This window comes from Dipodomys spectabilis, unplaced genomic scaffold (assembly GCF_019054845.1).
Source record: "Dipodomys spectabilis isolate Male_0828 unplaced genomic scaffold, ASM1905484v1 ptg000001l, whole genome shotgun sequence".
Lineage (NCBI taxonomy): Eukaryota > Metazoa > Chordata > Mammalia > Rodentia > Heteromyidae > Dipodomys > Dipodomys spectabilis.
Window position 1 is genome coordinate 17,995,826 of NW_024870678.1, and position 19,150 is coordinate 18,014,975.

General features: G+C 37.4%; 1 protein-coding gene across 4 annotated transcripts in view; it reads right to left on the bottom strand.

Annotated features, from left to right (window-relative positions):
• The window catches only part of Arhgap18 (Rho GTPase activating protein 18), a 131,919-nt gene that overhangs the window by 24,535 nt on the left and 88,234 nt on the right, over positions 1–19,150 (bottom strand). For all 4 annotated transcript variants that reach the window (XM_042682835.1, XM_042682916.1, XM_042683065.1 and 1 more), the window contains exons 6-10: positions 13,424–13,589; positions 11,294–11,385; positions 5,593–5,670; positions 2,314–2,473; positions 345–427 (exon numbers count right to left, since the gene is read on the bottom strand). In XM_042682835.1, the coding sequence (XP_042538769.1) occupies positions 345–427; positions 2,314–2,473; positions 5,593–5,670; positions 11,294–11,385; positions 13,424–13,589 (579 nt within the window). The remainder of the gene's footprint in view (positions 1–344; positions 428–2,313; positions 2,474–5,592; positions 5,671–11,293; positions 11,386–13,423; positions 13,590–19,150) is intronic.

Sequence of the window (19,150 nt, forward strand, 5' to 3'; positions counted from 1 at the left end):
CTGGGCACTGTCCCTCAGCTCTTCAGCTCAAGGCTAGTGCTCTACTGCTTGAGCCACAGCACCTCTTCCAGTTTTCTGGTAGTTAATTGGTGATAAGAGTCTCAAGGACTTTCCTGCCTGGACTGGCTTTGAACCATGACCCTCAGATCTCAGCCTCCTTAGTAGATAGGATTACAGGCATGAGCCACCAGCAACCAGCTACCAGCTGCGCTTTAAAATAGGCTTTTCCATTTTAGACTTCTTTTAATGTTTGCAAACTAAACATCACATTGCTTTTGCCATAAATAGTGAAAACATTAGTGTGCTTTGTTCTAAGGATAGTTAAGGTGAATGAACTCTCTGACCTTCAGAGTGTCTCTGTTCACGTCGGGCAGGAGGATGATAAGGAGGTTCAGAGCCTGGAGTTGCTGCTTCTTGGAGGAAAGATCTGCAGATAGATTGGAAAATCTGAACTCTTTACAGAACATTTTACTTTTATTTTCCATTTTTCATGAAAAGTGACTTAGTGTAAACATGACAGTGAAATGTTAAGACACAAGGACTGAGCAGCAAGGCTTGTTGAGACTGTTAGTCGGAGATTGGTAGAAGCAGCTGCTAGGAGCTTCCTCTCTCTCAGAATGCTCACTTCCAACTGAGATCATATGACGAGCAGCCTTATGTTTGCCGAAACACAACAGTGCTCCGGAAAGCATTTCAACTTCTGTGTGATGATTCCCCCATGAAAAGTACCAGAAGATTGGACCTTTGATGACATGGTCTGAGGGTACAGCTTTAACTGTGAAGTTTGTTTCTTTTCATGGAGAGTGAACAAAATTACAAAGAAAGAGTCCATTGATGCCAACAGGAATGTGAACACTATGTGAACACAGGCCTGGAACACAATCCATGTTCAGTAAATGTTGGTGGAATGAATTAGAAACCAAATAGCAATGAAAAGGTCTAAAAGGTCCATTATTATCAGTTGCAGGCTCATTTTCAGAGTTTCTTATCCTCTTTAAGTAATACTAATGGACATTTAAAATCATGTCTGCATTTCTTTGTAATGATACACTTGGCTCAGAAGTGGGAAGTGTATGTAAAATAATGCACTTTATCCATTAAATGTATGGTGTATGTGCATACACACATATGTGCGTGTGTGTGTGTACGTGTGTGTGTGTACGTGTGTGTGTGCGTGTGCGCGCGCGCACGGGCACGTGTGCATGCATGCTAGTACTGGGGCTTGAACTCAGGTCCTGTGTGCTGTCCCTTAACATTTTCATTCAGGGCTAGCACTCTGCCACTTGAGCCATAGATCCATTTCTGGCTTCTCGGTGATTCATTAGATAAAGGAGTCTTACAAACTCTCCTGCCCAGGCTGCACTTTGAAACATGATCCTCTTATTTCAGCTTCCTGCGTAGCTAACATTATAAACTTGAACCATAGGTGACTGACCTATCAAGAACATTTTAAACAGAAAATATTTTCTTCTATTTAAGAAAAAAATATGTTTAAAAACTACGCAGTATTTTTCGTGTCTCTCGTGAATTTTGAGCAAAAGAGTTACAATATGAGATAAAACAGGAAATCATCTCAATATTTCAGTCCTTAGAACAGCCTGGAGTACAGTGACGAGCACGGGAGATCAGTGTGATTACTGATAGTAATCTCAAGGGTCCTAGTTTGGAAGCAAAAGATATATCTTTACAGACATGGCATCAGTTCTTTCATGATAGCTTCTAGAAATAAATGGGATATTGTGCTAGGATATAAACCTTTTAAGAGCTCTATTTCTTGGAAAAGAAATCAAGATCTATTATATAGACCTGAATTAGTGGTACTCCCTTGATGTGGCAGCAAAATGCCTTGCCCCAATTCCAACAACACACTTGCACACAACTATTTCAGGATCTTGTTTTTCAGTACATGCTCATAGCCTCTACTACATCTCCTTGTGCCTTTTTGATAACTGTTAATCCACAGCATCTCCGGTAAGTGTTGCTTTTTAACACTTGGCAAGAAAAACATGATCAGAGATGTGATGTGACTCATCCTATTATGAGAAAAATACAAAGTTCTAACTCCAAAATACATTGAACTGCTTAAATGCCATGCAATTAATCTCTACCTGAAGAGAACATTCAGTGATTGATTCCAACAGTGTATACTTATGAAAGCAAGGGAAACAACACTTGGGGAGGAAACAACCCTTAGTATCCATGAGTCAACATGTCTATCCAAATGCATCTCCCCTGCCCTGTAATGTCACATGTCATTGAGACAATTATGGATGGCACCAGCATAGGGAATGCTGCAAGACGGATGGCACTTACTCTGCACAGCCTGAAAGGCCTTGAGGTATTCTACGCTGAGCAGGGGCTGGGGTAGCTCCCGGATGAAGAGCTTCAACAGACTGGCTGCATCGTGCTGCTTGACATTCTCCCAATTAAAAGTCCCTTCATAGAACTTTGCTTCTAGTTCTTGGCAAAGATTCTAAACAACACAAAGAAGGAGGAGGGGGAGGGGAAAAAAAAAACAACGGTTATCAGTACGTACGTTTTTGGCTTTGCTGAGTGTGATATGGTTTCCACTTTACAAGAATTTTACTGTGTAAAGATAACAAAAAAAAAAACCCAAAGTCAATTCTTCTGTGACGTGGAAAACTGGCAGTCCCTCAATCCCAGTGGTACTAAACCAAGGAGAAATTGTCCTGAAGGGCGAATTCTTTTCAATTCATTCAACAAATTTTAATTAGTTGAGATTTAATTAAAAGATTGCTCAAAATAGTTTTCCAGCATGGCCGTGGTACCTCACACCTGTAATTTTAGCTACTCTGGAGGCTGAGATCTGAGGGCAGGAAAGCTAGGCTGGGCAGGAAAGTCCAAGAGACTCATGTTCATAATTAACCAGCAGAATGCCAGGTGTGGAGTGAAGGCTTGAGTAGTAAAGCACCAGCCTTAAGCTATTAAAAAACAACAACCAAAACAACAACTTAGGGACAATGCCCAGACCCTGACACACACGAAAAGTTTTTCCAATTGGGGGAGCTTATCTAGATAAATGCAGTTCCTCGTTCTATCAAAATACGTCACACACAAAAGGAAAACTACCATTTTGGCCAGAGTTATGGCTCTACTCATATAGTAGTCCCTTTCTAGCTAGCTTAATATCGAGGGTTTAAAGCCCATGTCTTCCCACAAAAAAAAATACACCAAATCAACAAATGATATGTAAAAGTATACTACAAAACAAAATGCACAAGCAATCTTTGGATCTAAAACAGAAATGATCTCTAAGTAGGGACCGCTAAGAAATGGAAATCAACTCCTATAGCAAATGAGAGATATTTAATGCATGGTCATGGTACTGCCAGCTCAAGACAAGAGTACCTTGCTCAGTTACCTCGATAGTTTGACAAAATATGCCAACTAAACTATTACAAATAAATAAATTTGCTATCATAATTACTATTTCCTGTATACTTTTTGTTTACTGTGTCATAAATCCTAGCAAGTAAGAAATCCTCACGTTTCCATTACTTCTTTTTACTCTTTGGAACCATTTTCACAAAAGGTGTGTGTGTGTGTGTGTGTGTGTGTGTGTGTGTGTGTGTGTGTGTGTGTGTGTGTGTGTGTGTGTGTGTGTGATTTTTCCCAACCGAAGTCCAACTCTAATTATTTCTTATAATTGGTGAGATTCATGCAGGCATCACTAGAAATGGGATGTGGTAGAAAGAGATGGGAGCAGAGAGGGAGACTGAGAGCAAAGAAAAGATGGGCTAAGGGAAAAAGAAATATAGGAGAAAAGTGAAGAGAGAAAGAATGAGGGAGGAAAGGAAAGGCAGCATAGGGAGATGGATGTGCAGAAAAGGGAGGGAAGAGAAGAGTACAGAAAAAATTGAAGGGATAAGCAAGAAAACAGCCAAAATTTTGCTCATTTAACTTATTTACGATGGACCAGCTGGTGCATTCGCTGGTCTATGACAACAGGACGTGTTGAACAGTTGACCTGCTGAATCCATTAATTGGCCTTCTTAGAAATTACGTTTATTTGTCCTTCTGCCAACACTCCTAGCTTATAGTTAAATCCTCATTATATTGGCCATTTTGTACTACAGAAACATATTTTGACTCCTGTGAGTTGGTCATCCCACTCCACTAAGGATGGCCTGATTGCTTTAAACAGTCAGTTGAAAAACACTATTCCTGCTGACATTAATGACAGGAGCCAAGTTCACTGCTCCTGAAGAATTATGCTTTTGGAAGAGAACCACCTTCTGGACAGGAATGATCTCAGAATAAAATACAATGTCTAGGACTGGTGGTGAGCCTGCCTTAGTTCCTGGTCATGAAATTATCAAAATCACAAACACCCCTTACCAAACACACAAATACCCCCAGACAGCTTTGGAGACGTCAATGCCTCAGCCACCAAACCCAGGGAATACCAAGCTTGAATCTGACAGTGGGGTATATCAGGCTACAGAAACTACGAAAATGAGGTCATTGTATGTAGCATAAAGTAGGCTGATGCTAGTGGTTCTAAAATACCAGCAGTGGGATGCATGCATGCTAATTCCAGTCCTGGGGTGCCCACAGCACTAGTAGTCACAGCCAAGGGGGAGGTGCAACCGCTGAAACCCATTTCATCCTGATCAACTCCCAAGTTTTTCCTATCAAAGAGGTTCAAAGAAAATCAACAGACAAGATGTTTCCCTATTTTCTGCCTGAGTTTTCAAAGTCAGGGAGACAATGAGGAGCATTTTTCTTAGGCTATCTCTTCAGAGCTAAAGATGAGTTTTGAAGATAAAGTAACAAGAAAAAAGACTATTCTCAAAAAAAAAAAAAAAAGCTATGTTAATTTTCTAGATATAATTGTCCTTTCAAATAAGACTCTTCTATAAATGTAAACTTCTTATAAAGCATATGTAGTGTGCATCACCTAGAGGCTCATTCATCTGTATTGTGCCTGCACTGGACGATTCATTCCCCAGACAGGACATGAGGCACACAGATTAAACAGAAGGTACCTTGGGATAATTGGAAAGAAATGCCATTGAGCAAAAACAAAAAGCCAGGGGACAAGAAGGCATCTAATTGGGAAGTCCAGGGACCAAGTCACCTCTGTCACCTGACAGAGGCTATGCTGACTCCAGTGAAATAAGGAACCATGACCATCAGCCTCATTTCTCCAGCTGATCATAACCAACAATATATGGGGACTATTTTCAGGGCTCCTAATCTGTTCACCTGCTGGAGTCTTAACAATCTTGACCTTTTTAAGATAAAAACACAGCTGCTATGACTCAAGACTAAATCATCACCAAAGCCTCCTATTAATATTTTGAGACCTCAGGTTCTCTTCCTCACAAGGAATTATAGGTAAGAGGGTGATTTAGAAAAATTTTAAAAAATAAATAAAAACTTACACAAAACCAGAAGAGGTTGTAGAAAAACTGAATCTAAGCTGAATGTGAGGTGGTTTTATTGCTTTACTTTAAACCACTTTGTTGTATACAGGAATGAAGGCGTGTAGAGCAAACTGGCTTTTAACCTGCGGATGCATGATTAAACGATAAAATGCCACATAAGCAGAATAAAAGGTCATCTTACCTTGATTCTCATGGCGGCTCCAGGTATTCGTAGGAGGCCTTCTGTTTCCAAACCTCCCTCTTCAATTCGAGAAATCAGCTGCGGAAAAACAAAAACATTCTGATGTTGGCATTTATGAGGAGTACAATTTAACATCTGTTTCACATATAAATAAATGAAAGCTGATTACAATGACACGTCAATTGGATTTTATGGAGGTTTGAATGTGATTTCAGAGCCATCCTTCAAAATACAAAGTCCAACAACTTTGGCTATAATTTGGAAAAGAGCTAAGTCTTATTCTACTTCGTCACAGAAGTGTATTATTTCACATAATAGCTGTGGTGACTCCACACCCCAAAAATGAAGATATACTCTGTTTAAAAGCAACAAGAACATTTATTTCTTCTTCTGATTGTACTGTGTACAATCAAAGATACCTCATGGAATTCTAATATTTACGCATTTGGTTTGTTTCAAGAAAAAACTGTTTATAATATGAAGATTAAAAAAAAATTGGGGACAGGTGTCAGTGGTTCATGCCTGTAATCCAAGCTTCTCAAGAGGGTCAGATCGGTGGATTGAAGTTCAAAGTCAGCCCAAAAAGGAAAGTCCACAAGACTCTTATCTGCAATTTACAACCCAAAAGCCAGAGGTGGAAGTGTGAATCAAGTGGTGGAGCATCAACCTTGAGAAGAAAAATACTAATGGACAGTTCCTAGGCCTTGAGTTAAAGTCCCAGTATCTATATGCACATGTGTACACATGCACATACACACACACACACACACACACACTGGTTGCTAGTATTAATTTTAAATCATTAGTGGTAAAGTTAAAGCAATATGCTTTTGTTTTGTTTTTTGTGCTAGTACTGGGCCATTCTTACCTGGTTTTTGGGGTGTGTGTGTGTGTGTGTGTGTGTGTGTGTGTGTGTGTGTGTGTGTGTGTGTGTGTGTGTGTGTGTGTGTGTGTGTGTGTGTGTGTGTGTGTGTGTGTACTAAAATTAAATAAAACATAAGGCAAATGGGGAGATTACAGTGAGAAACTCTAAAAGCTACGAAGAAGGCAAAGGGGCTGTTAGCTTCCTGGTGGAGTTAACTATGCATTTAGAAAGCAGGAATATACTTTCCCTAGCAAGGCACAAGACTATTGGGGTATTCTGCTGTTTTTAAGGAAATCAATTTCCCTGCTCCCAGTTTAAATACAAGGCAGTTACTAGCATCCTTCCTAAAGCCACTCCATTTCATAAAAGCCTTCTTCTTGATGAAAAACAGATCTAGTCCTACCCTTTTGCAATCTTAGTAAAATGTTTAGTCTCTAAACAGCCTGAGGCATAAAATCTTCCAGCGCACAAAACAAGGTTAAAAATTTGAAACTTTTTTTTAAGGAATCCTCTGCTAATGGTTAACCAGGATACTATAAACACACAGCCCTCTCTGGGTTGACCTTGCTTATAAAATGTCTATGACATGTGAAACATGGACTCATAAAGAAAGTCTTGTGCCATTTGTCTAGATATTCTGAAGTTTGCTGTATCATAATATGTGCACCAGGGATGTCTGGTGGATTTTCCCTGGTAATCTGACTTTTCCTGTCCTTGAATGAGATTATGGCCTAACAATGAGTTTAAACTGATCTAGCCAGTTGAAAGTGAAGCAAAGAACAGCCTTGTGGTTCTCCTAAGGGTATGGCTCAAATGGTCAAGTACTAGCCTTGAGAAGAGAAAGCTAAGGGGCAATTGGGGCCCCATCTCCAGCACCAAAATAAAGAATTAAATAAATAACAAAAATAAAAATAAAATTATCCTCCTAAAGATTTGTTACTATTTGAAGCATGTCTGATCAATGAATGACATGATTTGTTACAATTCAGAGTTTCCAAGATCACATTTTTCAAGTTACATTGGATAGAAATCCAAAGCAGAAACTTAATAATGATTTTAGAATAGACAGTATTGTTCAATATAAATATTCAATGTACAACCGATTTTCATTTTATTTCACCTTAGTCTGGAAAGCAGTATGGAAGCTCCTCAAAAGATTAAACATAGAACTCCCCTATGATCCAGCAATCCCACTCCTGGGCATTTATCCAAATGATCACAAGCAAGGTCACACTAAAGCTACAAGAACAACTATGTTCACTGAAGCATTATTTACCATAGCTAAGATATGGAACCAACGCAGATACCCCTCAATAGATGAATGGATCAAGGAAATGTGGTATATATACACAATTTTATGCTTCTATCAGAAAGAATGACATTGTCCTTTTTATATGGAAAGACTTGGAAAAAATCATATTAAGTGAAGCCAGACCCAAAGAAACTTAGGCTGTATGGTTTCCCTCATTTGTAATAATTAGTATATACCTAGTATAGTCCTGGCAGAGAATCATAATAGCTCAATAGCTATGTACATATGACCATACTAAATGATGCTAACTGAAATGAACTCCAAGACACAGAAACAAAAGATCTTTTTTTTTTCTTCTGGTTGTTGACCTTGTTGTGGTCAATGTACTATATCTAGTTCTTCTTATTTTATTTCATTTTTTCTTTTTCCATTGGTTTATCTCTATCAATCACTGTCTTTGATTCTGGTACCCTGTATCTTGTATATGCATTTATCTGATTTGGGAAAGGGATGGGAAATAATAAAATGTTGAAACAAGGACAAAGGATGACCTATGATGCTCACAAGACACTGTTAGAGCCTGGGGGAAGGAGGGAGAGGGAAGGGAAGGGAAGGGATAGTGGGAGAAAAATAAAGGCGTAGGAACATTGTTCAACAAGAAATGTACTATTACCTTACTCATGTAACTGTACCCCCTCTGTACTGCATCTTTACAATAAAAAAGATATTATCTCAAAAAATAAAATGCTCAAGTGTTTCTATATCCTATTAATATTAAACTACACACAATCTACTGAAGCAAATTAGTTTTTAGTTGTGTATACCTCTTAGTTCTGTTAAATACACAAGAAAATTGTGACTTTAAAATAATTTCTGAATTTTCACTGGTCTATTTTTGTACTCTCTAATGCTAAATAACAGCATACAACTGCCATTTGGATATTTTTTTCTGAAAGAAGGTCATGTGTTTTCTCATATTTCTTACTTTGACAGTAACATTTTTGTTACATTCTTAAAATATAAGTAATAATTACAACTTCATTTTACTCTTAGGACTGAAAATAAAAGACAGACAATAACCATATTTATAAAAAAAATTTATCTATATATTTAATTATGTTGTTTTTAGAAACTTATATGTTTTGTAGTTTATCATTAGTTTATATACATATATGAACTGCAAAGTTCATAAATGGCAAAGAAGTTAGACTTGCTTTAACTCGCTTGGCTGCCTCACTACAACTTGAGCTAGACCTCCAGCCCAGCATTTTGCTGGTTGATTGAAGATGAAGTTTTACCTTCTTCCCTGTGTAACATTAAAACTCAAGATCCTCTAAACCTCAGCCTCTTGAGTTGCTAGGATTCCAGGCATGAGTCCCTGGCATCCAGCAGTCAGAATTTCTTTTGACACCAAGAGTGCCTGATGTGGCTGCATAGTTGAACAATCAAAACATGATTTGAACAACCAAAATAGGTTATAGAATGGACTTTTTTCATAAAATAAAATCAACATGTCTATTTATCCAACCCTGTCTGGGAGCATGACTTTAACAATGTGTCTCTGAGAAAAAAAAAGAAAAGCATAAAAGATATAATTAATATTTAATCAATATTAGATAAATTTTGTCAGTGCCTTTCTTGGGTACATGTTCTCAAAAAGTAGAATCCTCTGAAGACTGGTAATAACTCTTTTGGTAAATCAATAATTTCCTTTTTCTTCTTTACAAAATCGAGGGAAGACCTAGTGGTACTGTCAGCTGATGAATCAAAATATACTCTTCACAATAGATCTCTGTGATTTATTGTTCACAGTGGAGGGAAGATGCAAATAGATGAGCGTCACTATCAGTAAGCTCTTTACACTCCCTTTGTTTTCTATGTGAAAAAATTCACTTAGGGTTGTTATCCAATACTTCAAACAGAGTAGGCTGCCAGGATGTCAACCAGATCAAAAGTATAGAATAACTAACTAAATAAACAATGAAAAAGCAAGAAATAACAAAGGGAGATATTTCCTGAGGGGGACTCAGCTTGTCAGGAAGCACCACTGGACCTTAGAGCTTAGTGAACTTGGTGCAGTGGGGAATGGTTATCCTGGCTAGGCTACAGAACCTAACTAATTCTTCAATCAAACACAAATCTAAAATGTTTCACTGATAGTACTTCTTTTTTAAAAGGAGATTGCCATGTGAATCATCAATTTCAATATGGCAGATCACTCTCTGATAAAGTAGTGGTCCCCATCTCATCAACTGAAGTCAATAAAAGCAAAGACTAAAGCTTTCACTGCCACAGCAATTTTGTCCTAAGTCTGCAACACTAACTTTTGCCCGTTTATAGGCTGTAGATGGATACATACATATGTGTATGTATACGAATACATACACATAATAATGTTGAGGCTTCCCAGTCCCTTTAAGAATCTGAGAAAATTCTTTAAAATAAATCTTTCCATCTCTCCCTTGCATAAATCCTATTAGTTCTGTTTCTCTGGCTACTCTGACTAACATATATGAGGAGGTAGTTGCTGAGATTTTTGCTTTGTAAAGCCATCTGTCTATAGTAAAGCGTGCCTTTTATTGACATTAGAAGAATTTGATTGTATAGACTACAGTCTTTTGTTCACAGGAACAATTGACAAGTATTCATACGGATAGAGGCTTTACAGGCTGTGGCTGGCAAAGCCTGATGAGTAGGATAAACTGTGCAGAAGAGAACTAAACTGGAGACACAGGTATGAATGCAATGGCAGACAGAATAATAAAGGCACCAATGACTAGGAGGTAAGACAGGAAATTGCCTGATCCTAGAACAGAAGAAGTGCCACATAGATAGAGCATTGGGATTACTTAAAATTGTTGAGTCAATCAACTGCAAGTCAATTTCTGCTGTCCCAGAATTTTCGGAAACTGCGAAATACCTGGGCTATCACAAAGAATCTATAGCTTTGGTTGTCGTCAGCTGATCTGCCTTCATTTTCTCATTGCATTCTCTAGTTTTTATCATATGTAATCTGTGCATGTGAACAATGATAGCTGAGAGGTTAGATTCACATGTATTTTTTTTATTGCTACAGATAAGCTCCTTATGAATAATTGAGTGTTGACTACACAAGCAACTTGATAGTTTAGCAATCATTTTCTAATTCTACTTTATGGTGCCTTTACCTACTTTGGACATAGGCACTGGTAAATTAAATTGGACATCCTCACTGTAAATAGGAAAGCTTGGGAAATACATACAGGCATGAAATATTCATGAAGATTGAATTCCCTAGAAATTTAGAAGCAGTTCTCAGCCCTATGTATTATAGAATTGAAATCTCAATTATACAAAGCCAGCTAATAGAAGACAGGAAAACGATGCCAGGTAATCACAGTTACAGTAATAACACAAGAAACATCATTGTGAAAGAAAAATTATGAACCCTTGAAACAAATTTCCTTCCTGAATAGAAAAGCAAAGTAAAAAATAAAACAGCATATCAACTAAAAAAAAAAAACTATGTTATGGTAGTATAAATGAACAATTCCACTTTTAGCTTACATTAGCTTTCTCTACACTGACCAGTCAGACTGACTTACTTTTTGAAAGATCAAGGGTATTCGGGTTCCTGGCACTTTCCTCTGATCTTGTTCTAATAATGTGGTCAATGGGACACCAAAAAGACCAGAATCTGTAACAAGAAAACAAAGGTATTCACTTTCATTGATCTATACAATACTATGCAAAAGTTTAAGAGCAAAAGGTTTCTGATATTGTCATATAATCAAAGTTTTTATTGAGTTCCTGCTAAGGAAATGACATACAGCCCAATACCAGAATCTCAGCCCCACCTTAAGAGAGTCAACCATCAGGGAAAGACAGCTGGAATGATTACAAATAATCACTGAATTCTAAAGGACAGACTGCCACATAACGAAGAAGACTGCTGTAAGAAGATGCAAAATATTCAAACAATTCACTAAGTACAATCAAATTAAAAACTCTGGCTTCAAATAAAATGCCCCTGGTCTCTTCCATATGAAAATGACATTTAACATTCCACAATAGAGCTAAATATAAATCCTTACTTTCTTAGAAATCAATCAACATCATGATGCTCTTCTATGAATGTTTTTCTTTAGAAAATACAGTGGATACTTAGAATTCTTAAATGTGAATGGCTAGCTTTATATACTTGGGAATTACTGACTTTTCTAAATCAGTACCATGTGTCTTGAGTCTGATATGAGTACAGCCTCTACCCAGAAAGTCCAGCTCACTCCCATCTGAGTAGTTACCCTAGAAGTTGAGAGCTCTGACCTTACTACACATAAGAAATTGAAGGAGATGACCTTGTAGTGTGAAACAGACATCAGACACTACAATGCCATTCAACAAATGCCAATAACCTGGTAAATAGCTTTATAGTTAGAGAAAGGGGAAAAAAAACAGAAAATAAGGGAAAATCAAGAAAAAAATGATCTCAAGAATTCCAGGCATCCAATGTATAATCTAAACATATTGGATGAGAGATACAGATGTATTTTAAAAAGTGGAAAGAATGGCCACTGGTATTTAAACAAGGATAGCTTTAATACAAACAATATTTTTCTGTTAGCCTGCAATTCTAAAATACAGCATAAAAACAAAAATAATTTGAAAAATATCTCTGTAAGCCACGTTAAAAAAAACTTAACTATGGAGTCACAGTTGTTCAATTATATGAGTATTTTATTATTGGAGATGAGCTTCTAAAAAGACACCTAAGGTCTTCATTCTCTACAATAAATTATGAGAAACAACAGACACATTTACTTAGAAATTTACCATCTTGTCCTTGAGCTAAAATACTCTAAGAGCACAAAATGAGGTATTCAGGGTACAACATGAGGGGGATCTGAAGGAAATGCAGAAAAGAGACCCTTCAGTCCTAGAGAGAAAACTTGCCTCTAAAACCTAAATCACTTATCTTGGCTAACGTTACCATAGCAACTCACTAATCCTCCTCCTTGGTGCCTTCTTAGAAGACACCTTTTAGGTTAAACAAGAGGACAGTGATTCCTGAACAGCAAAGCTTTGTCAATAGAGAATTAGCTGGTTTTCCAGACCAATAAAACATCGAGAAACAAAACCCTGAAGGTATTTGTTCTTTATCATCTCATCCAAAATAAATTTTATTAATGCAATGGATAAAACAAGCAGCTTATAAAAGAAAGATGACAAAAATGGAAACTGAATACAACCTAGGGGTGTTATATATCACACTACATGATTTTTTTAAATATAAGGAGAATGTCTCTGTAAAATAGCTAAAAACTCCATGTACTTGAACAAAGGGACAGGGTCTTGACTACTACATGTTTCTCATGTAATGAATAAGCAAAAGTAATCTTTAAAGATCAACCAGAGTCATTTGTCAAGATCTGATTTTAGAAATAAATAGCTGTACCAAAATGTATTTTTCATATGCAGTATTCAAAGGAGAAAACACAGAAATTATATTTCCTTGAATTACAATTTCTTTCTGTGGGAATGATTTGATTGTGTCTTTTTTTCTATAATTTACCGCACAGTATATTTTTAGCAATTTTGAAGGCAATATTTTATAACCTGAACTCTAGATATAGTCAAATCTTGGTTAACTTTGTAGATGTTTTCTCTAGGAATACTCTAAAAAGTGCATTCTACCAACTTAGAAGTAAATATACCTTTTTCATTTTCAAGATTACCTTTTGTTTTGATTTTCACAGCTTTCTGTTGCTTCAGTTCAATGCCCAATACATCATAGAGGGCAGTCAACTCAATCAGGGCTAAACGGCAAACTTTCTTCATGTCCTGAGATGCCAGGTCCCCGATCTTTGTGGTGCCTGTCTTATCTTTTGGCAATCTGAAACTCTGAAATAAATGTAATTAATACAATACTTAATTTCTTTCATAGACAAAAGCAGAGAATTGCAATCGTAGAAAGAAGTCACACTTATATTGTGTCAAAGAAATGTATCAAAATGCTAACTGCCAGGCTGAGTTTGGTCCTCAGTGCAACCAAAGGCCGTAGAGTGATTATTCTGAGGATCTTGAAACCGTGGAGAGTTCAAGAGTTTATATCTGAATTCTGACTAATGGAATCTGACCATGGACAGCGTGGACTAATATCAATGTTACTATGGACAACAGCGGCAATGAGCCCGAAGAAGACAGGACTTCAAGATTATACTCATAACTGCTGAACTGAAACCCTTTTATGTAACTACTTAATGATCATAAAAATAAATAAATTTTTAATAAAGAACCAAAGATTAGAAGTCAGGCATGAATCATGGGAGGGAAAGAGGCGGAAAAGTTAGAAAACATGAGAAAGATAATCAGGAGGAAGAACAAAGTAAATGGTAGTCATGAGTTTGTGCATAGAATATAAAGGCATATACTTTGTATACATGATATCTCTTCTGTCATTAAAGACATAACATTAGTATGAAAGGTTATAGAACAAAGGAGAGTTGGGCACAGAAGTTTAGAGACAGAGGCTTACCAGTCTTCCAACTATTTACTAGCTAGCTATATGATTTGGCAATTCACTGAAGGAGGTCACCTAATTCTAAACTCTGAGATCAGGCTTAAATGTTCAGACTTCCAAACTACTTTGAGGTGCTTATTTCTTTCATCAGTAGGAATGCAGACAAGTGGTATGTCTGCTGTTTTGTACTTTTCTTAAATCATCTACTATCTTTAACATTAAACACATGAAATATAAGAAAGCAAGACACAAAACAACTTTCTCTGGCATGTTTAATGAAAATGACAGTCCTGCTGTGTTTGCTACATAAAACAATAGTCATTCTCTATAGATGGATAAAAATTTTGTCGTTAGATATGGCACTGTGGCTCAAGTGGTAGAGTGCTAGTCTTGAGCTGAAGAGCTGAGGGACAGCGCCCAGGCCCAGAGTTCAAGCCCTCCGACTGACAAAAAAAAAAATTGTCATCAATATTACAAGTGGGGAGTTTACCCCAGCCTTCCTTATTTAATTACAAAGGTTATCCATCTGATTCCCTTTTCTTCTTTCTGGTTTGCTGATTTTTGAATGCTGCCATCAACACGTTTTGATCTAACATCAGGATGAGACATCCGAAAGCAGAGGCCCTCAATGCATAGTCCAGGATTAGCACCAGGCTCCTCCTCATTAGGTATGATGTGATAAAAATCAAATGGAACATAGTAAACACTCAAAAAGCTGCTGTTACTACTCCTGTAATCCTAGCTACTCAGGAGGGTAAATGACACTTGTCCATTGTGGTTCGAAGCCAGCCTGAGCAGGAAAGTTTGTGATTCTTTTTTTTTTTTGGGGGGGGGGGGTTGGGGGTCCAGTTGTGGGGCCTGAACTCTGGGCCTGGGCGCTGTCCCTCAGCTCTTCAGCTCAAGGCTAGAGCTCTACCACTTGAGCCACAGCGCCACTTCAGGCTTTTTTGCTTATGTGGTGCTGAGGAATCGAACCCAGAGCCTCATGCATGCAAGGCAAGCACTCTACCACTGAACCACCTTCCCACCCTCGTAAGATTCTTATGTCTAAGTAACTGCCCAACATGGAACCTGAACAAAATGAGTGCTCAGGGACAGCATTCAGGTCCCAAGTTCCAGTCTCAGAACCAACACACATACACACACACACACACACACACCAAAAAAAAAAAGAAAAAAGGAAGAAAGAAAAGAAGAAAGGAAGATTACTACATTATATTTTCATTTAACTTTTAAAATTATTTAATATTCATAAATTCCATTTCTACTAAATATTATGACAAAGAAAAATTATTATAGCTAAAGATAACACTCATATTTAGTAAATGGTTTCTCATTATATTTGATAAAAGTCATTACAGGGTAAAAATGGTGGGGAAACTGAGGCTCAGTATTAAAAGCTTAAGCACAGACACATAACCAGTGACGTAGGGTACAAATTCAGATCTCTGAATCCTTTGCTCAGTAATCAATCTGTTCTACCTGATTTTCCCAACCACCAGGCTGGCGGTATAAATTTGGGTTGATAGCTGTTGATCCAGGACTGTTCTTCCTTCAAGGACAAGAGCTACATCTTCACCACCCTTAAACCTCTTAACCACAGGGCTGGCATGCTTCAACTACTCTGCTATGGTCGACTGAATGAATAAAGACATAACCCTGAAGGAGAAAAGCACAGAATCACCCTTGGTGAGGCTAAAAAAAAACTCTCACTAATATTCTTCAGAGTCTTCTGATTTTCTCTGAGGTTTAATGTTTTCTTTTTCTAGTTCCTGGCTTTGTCATGAAGGCAAGTATGCTACCAACGAACTATATCCCAAGCCTAAGCTTTACATAAAACTTGAGCTTCCTGTAAACCTTATCACATTGTTCCCATGCCAGGCCCCATATTTCTGTTAATGGCTTTATTTTCTGGAACAATCATATTTACCCATTAACACTTTAAAAAATAAAATCCTAAATGTTTTGCTGAAATCAGTTGCTTTTGGTCTAATCAAACACATGCAATGTAATTATTTAAAGCATTACTCATGGTAAATATTTAGAGAAACCTGAAATATTATTAATTCAAATGTTTGATTTACCTAGCAATATGTCATAAACTTATTTATTTTTTTATTTATTTTAACACAGTGCTTAATGAAGGAGTTAGTCCTTTATCCCAATGTTTAATTCATAGTGGCTGCTTTAAATATGTATGAAGCTTCCTGTTTCATTTTTTTATTTCATTTTTGTCTTTGTTGAACTAATAGACTGGATGGTTCAGTTCCTTGGGTTAAGAGAAGACAGCAAATTTTCTGTAGGAGAAAAGCTCTTTTTGTCTTTTCAAACACATTTAAAGCAAAGGATAAAATTCAATAATTCAAAAGTTAAAAGATCAGGGGCTCTTATATGTTACATAAAATAGCTAGTTAGTTCTCCATGACTATACCCCCTCTTTAGTGTACTTTATGATGTAAGAGAAGGACTCGGCATTTAATCAGTAATCATCATTACTGATGATTTCTTCACTTTTCTATTTATCAAATCACTCTAGCTTCAACTTGGAAAGAAAGAGAAAAGCTTCAAAAGCTTAGTCACTGAGGTCAAGCCCTGGTATACTTCTATGTAACCTGTTTGCTCATTTGAAAAACAGGGATAATAATATCTATTCCCCAGAGATCATCTGACTAATGAATGAAATAATTCCAGAGCATAATTTCTGGGTCTTACTGTGTACACTTTATGGAGTACAACATTCAGAGTTATAAAAAACAGATCTTCATATTTCAGAAATATAAATCCACTCCAAGAGATCATAAACAACCAACAAAGACTGCTCTATGCTCTATGAAAAATGAAATGAAGGTAAAATGAGGTTAAGGAGAGCCGTGTATTTCATAAAGCCTCTTGCTCACTTACAGAGCAGAAGAGCATGGAATACAAAGGGAACTTAAAAGTTTTATCTGCTTAGACATCCACTTCTATGTAGTGACTAAGTAATTAGTTCATTAACCACTTTAAGGTCCTGAAGAGACTTTACACCATGTTCCTGTCTTCTAGAAGACAAATTTCAAGAAAATGAATGTAGAAATGAATAGATGCATATATACAAAACTGAAAGTATGTGAGCTGGGCACTGGTGGCTCACACCTATAATCCTAGTTATTCAGGAGGCTAAGATCTGAGGATCGCAGTTCAAAGCCAGCCTGGGCAGGAAAGTCTGTGAGACTCTTATCTCCAATAAACCACCAGAAAACCAGTAGTAGTGCTGTGGCTCAAGTGGTAGAGTGCTCGTCTTGAGCTGAAGAGCTTAGAGACAGTGCCCAGACCCAGAGTTCAAGCCCAATGACCAACAAAAACAAAACAAAACAAACAAAAACTAAAAGCATGTTACTAATAAGAAATTATTTCAAGTATTTTATTAACATTAAGTTCACCATGGGGCAAGACGATGTGGGAAAGAGAAATACTGAGCTCACCTCAGAGGGTGAATGAAGGATTTGTTGGCAAACTGAGAGGAAGAAGAAACATCATTCTTCAATGTAGACACAACATGAACCAAACCAAGCGGGTAGCTAAATGCAAATCTGTTATTAAATAGGACTAATTCTATTCAATTGTTTGAATCAATAATCAGTTAGAAAATTTCCATTTTGTTAAGAAGATTCTGGGAGTATAGGTTATCCTTATGCCAAAATTTTGCCAACTCCATTAATTTTTCCCACTGGGGATTAAAAAATGATTCTTTCAGGTTTATGAGTAATTTTGAAACAATCAGATGCCAGTCATGGGACAGGTTTAATAAATCATGGTATAGCCTCACTGGAGAGGACCACATTCTATAAAAAGAAATGAGAAGTATTTCCTTATACTACTATGGTGTGGTCTGGAGAATACACTACAAAGTCAAGCGTAAATCAATGAAATAAAATAAAATACGTAGCATGGTTAAGCGAAGTAAGCCAGGCCCAAAGAAACATAGGCCCCATGGTTTCCCTTATTTGCAATATCTAGTATATGTATGAGTCAAGCGGAAAAGGTCAGATAATGTGATGTTAGGAAAATGAACCCTTAGATATGTATTTTAATGTTTTTTCTTTCATGCACGTGTTTCTAATGCATTTATAAGATTATTTCTTTGTTGCTTTGTATGTCCCTCCCCCACAGTATAACCCCTGCTTTCACTATATTTGATGTCAGTATAACTTGTGGAGGAGATGGGGAAAAACAAGTCGTTTAAGGATACAGGTGGACCTGTTGCAACAATGAGAAGTACAAGTTGTCATGTCCAAAATGAGCGTTACAACGTCGGTGCCGGGGGGGGGGGGTGGTGGAGGGGTTTGGGGGGTTTGGGGGGGGTGGGGGGGGTGGGAGGGGGGAAGGATTGGGACTGGGGGGGGGAGGGGGGAGGCTGGGAAGGGATGTGAAGGGTAAACAAAGGAGGAGGCTGCAATACTTGGTAAGAAATGTACGCATTATCCTGCCCATGTAATTGTAACCCCTCTGTACAGTATGTTCACAAATAAAATATTAAAAAAAAAATACGTAGCGTGGACCAATGATCCAACACTGATGGATAAGCCATAATTTTAAAATTAAAATTTGCATCTAAGAGGTGAAACTAAAAGCTGATTGACTCAAGGGGGAAAAAATCCTAGACTTGTAATTTTGGTTCCTCACAATTGCTATGCAGGTGCTCTGCCACTGACTTAGGCCTCCAACCCTGTATTTTTGCTTGCTATTTTTAGGTCTTGCTTTCTGCATAGGTGAGTACTTTAGCTGCAATCCAACTACTTACTATAAGCTCCCCGTCACTGCTGGGTTCACAGGGACACACCATTTCCAGCTTCCCTCTATGGAGACAACATTTTTCAGACTTTGCTATTCACTCTCGCCTGAACTTCAATTCTTGCAATCTCAACCTTCCTTAACTTGTTAGGATTACAGGCATGAACTATGG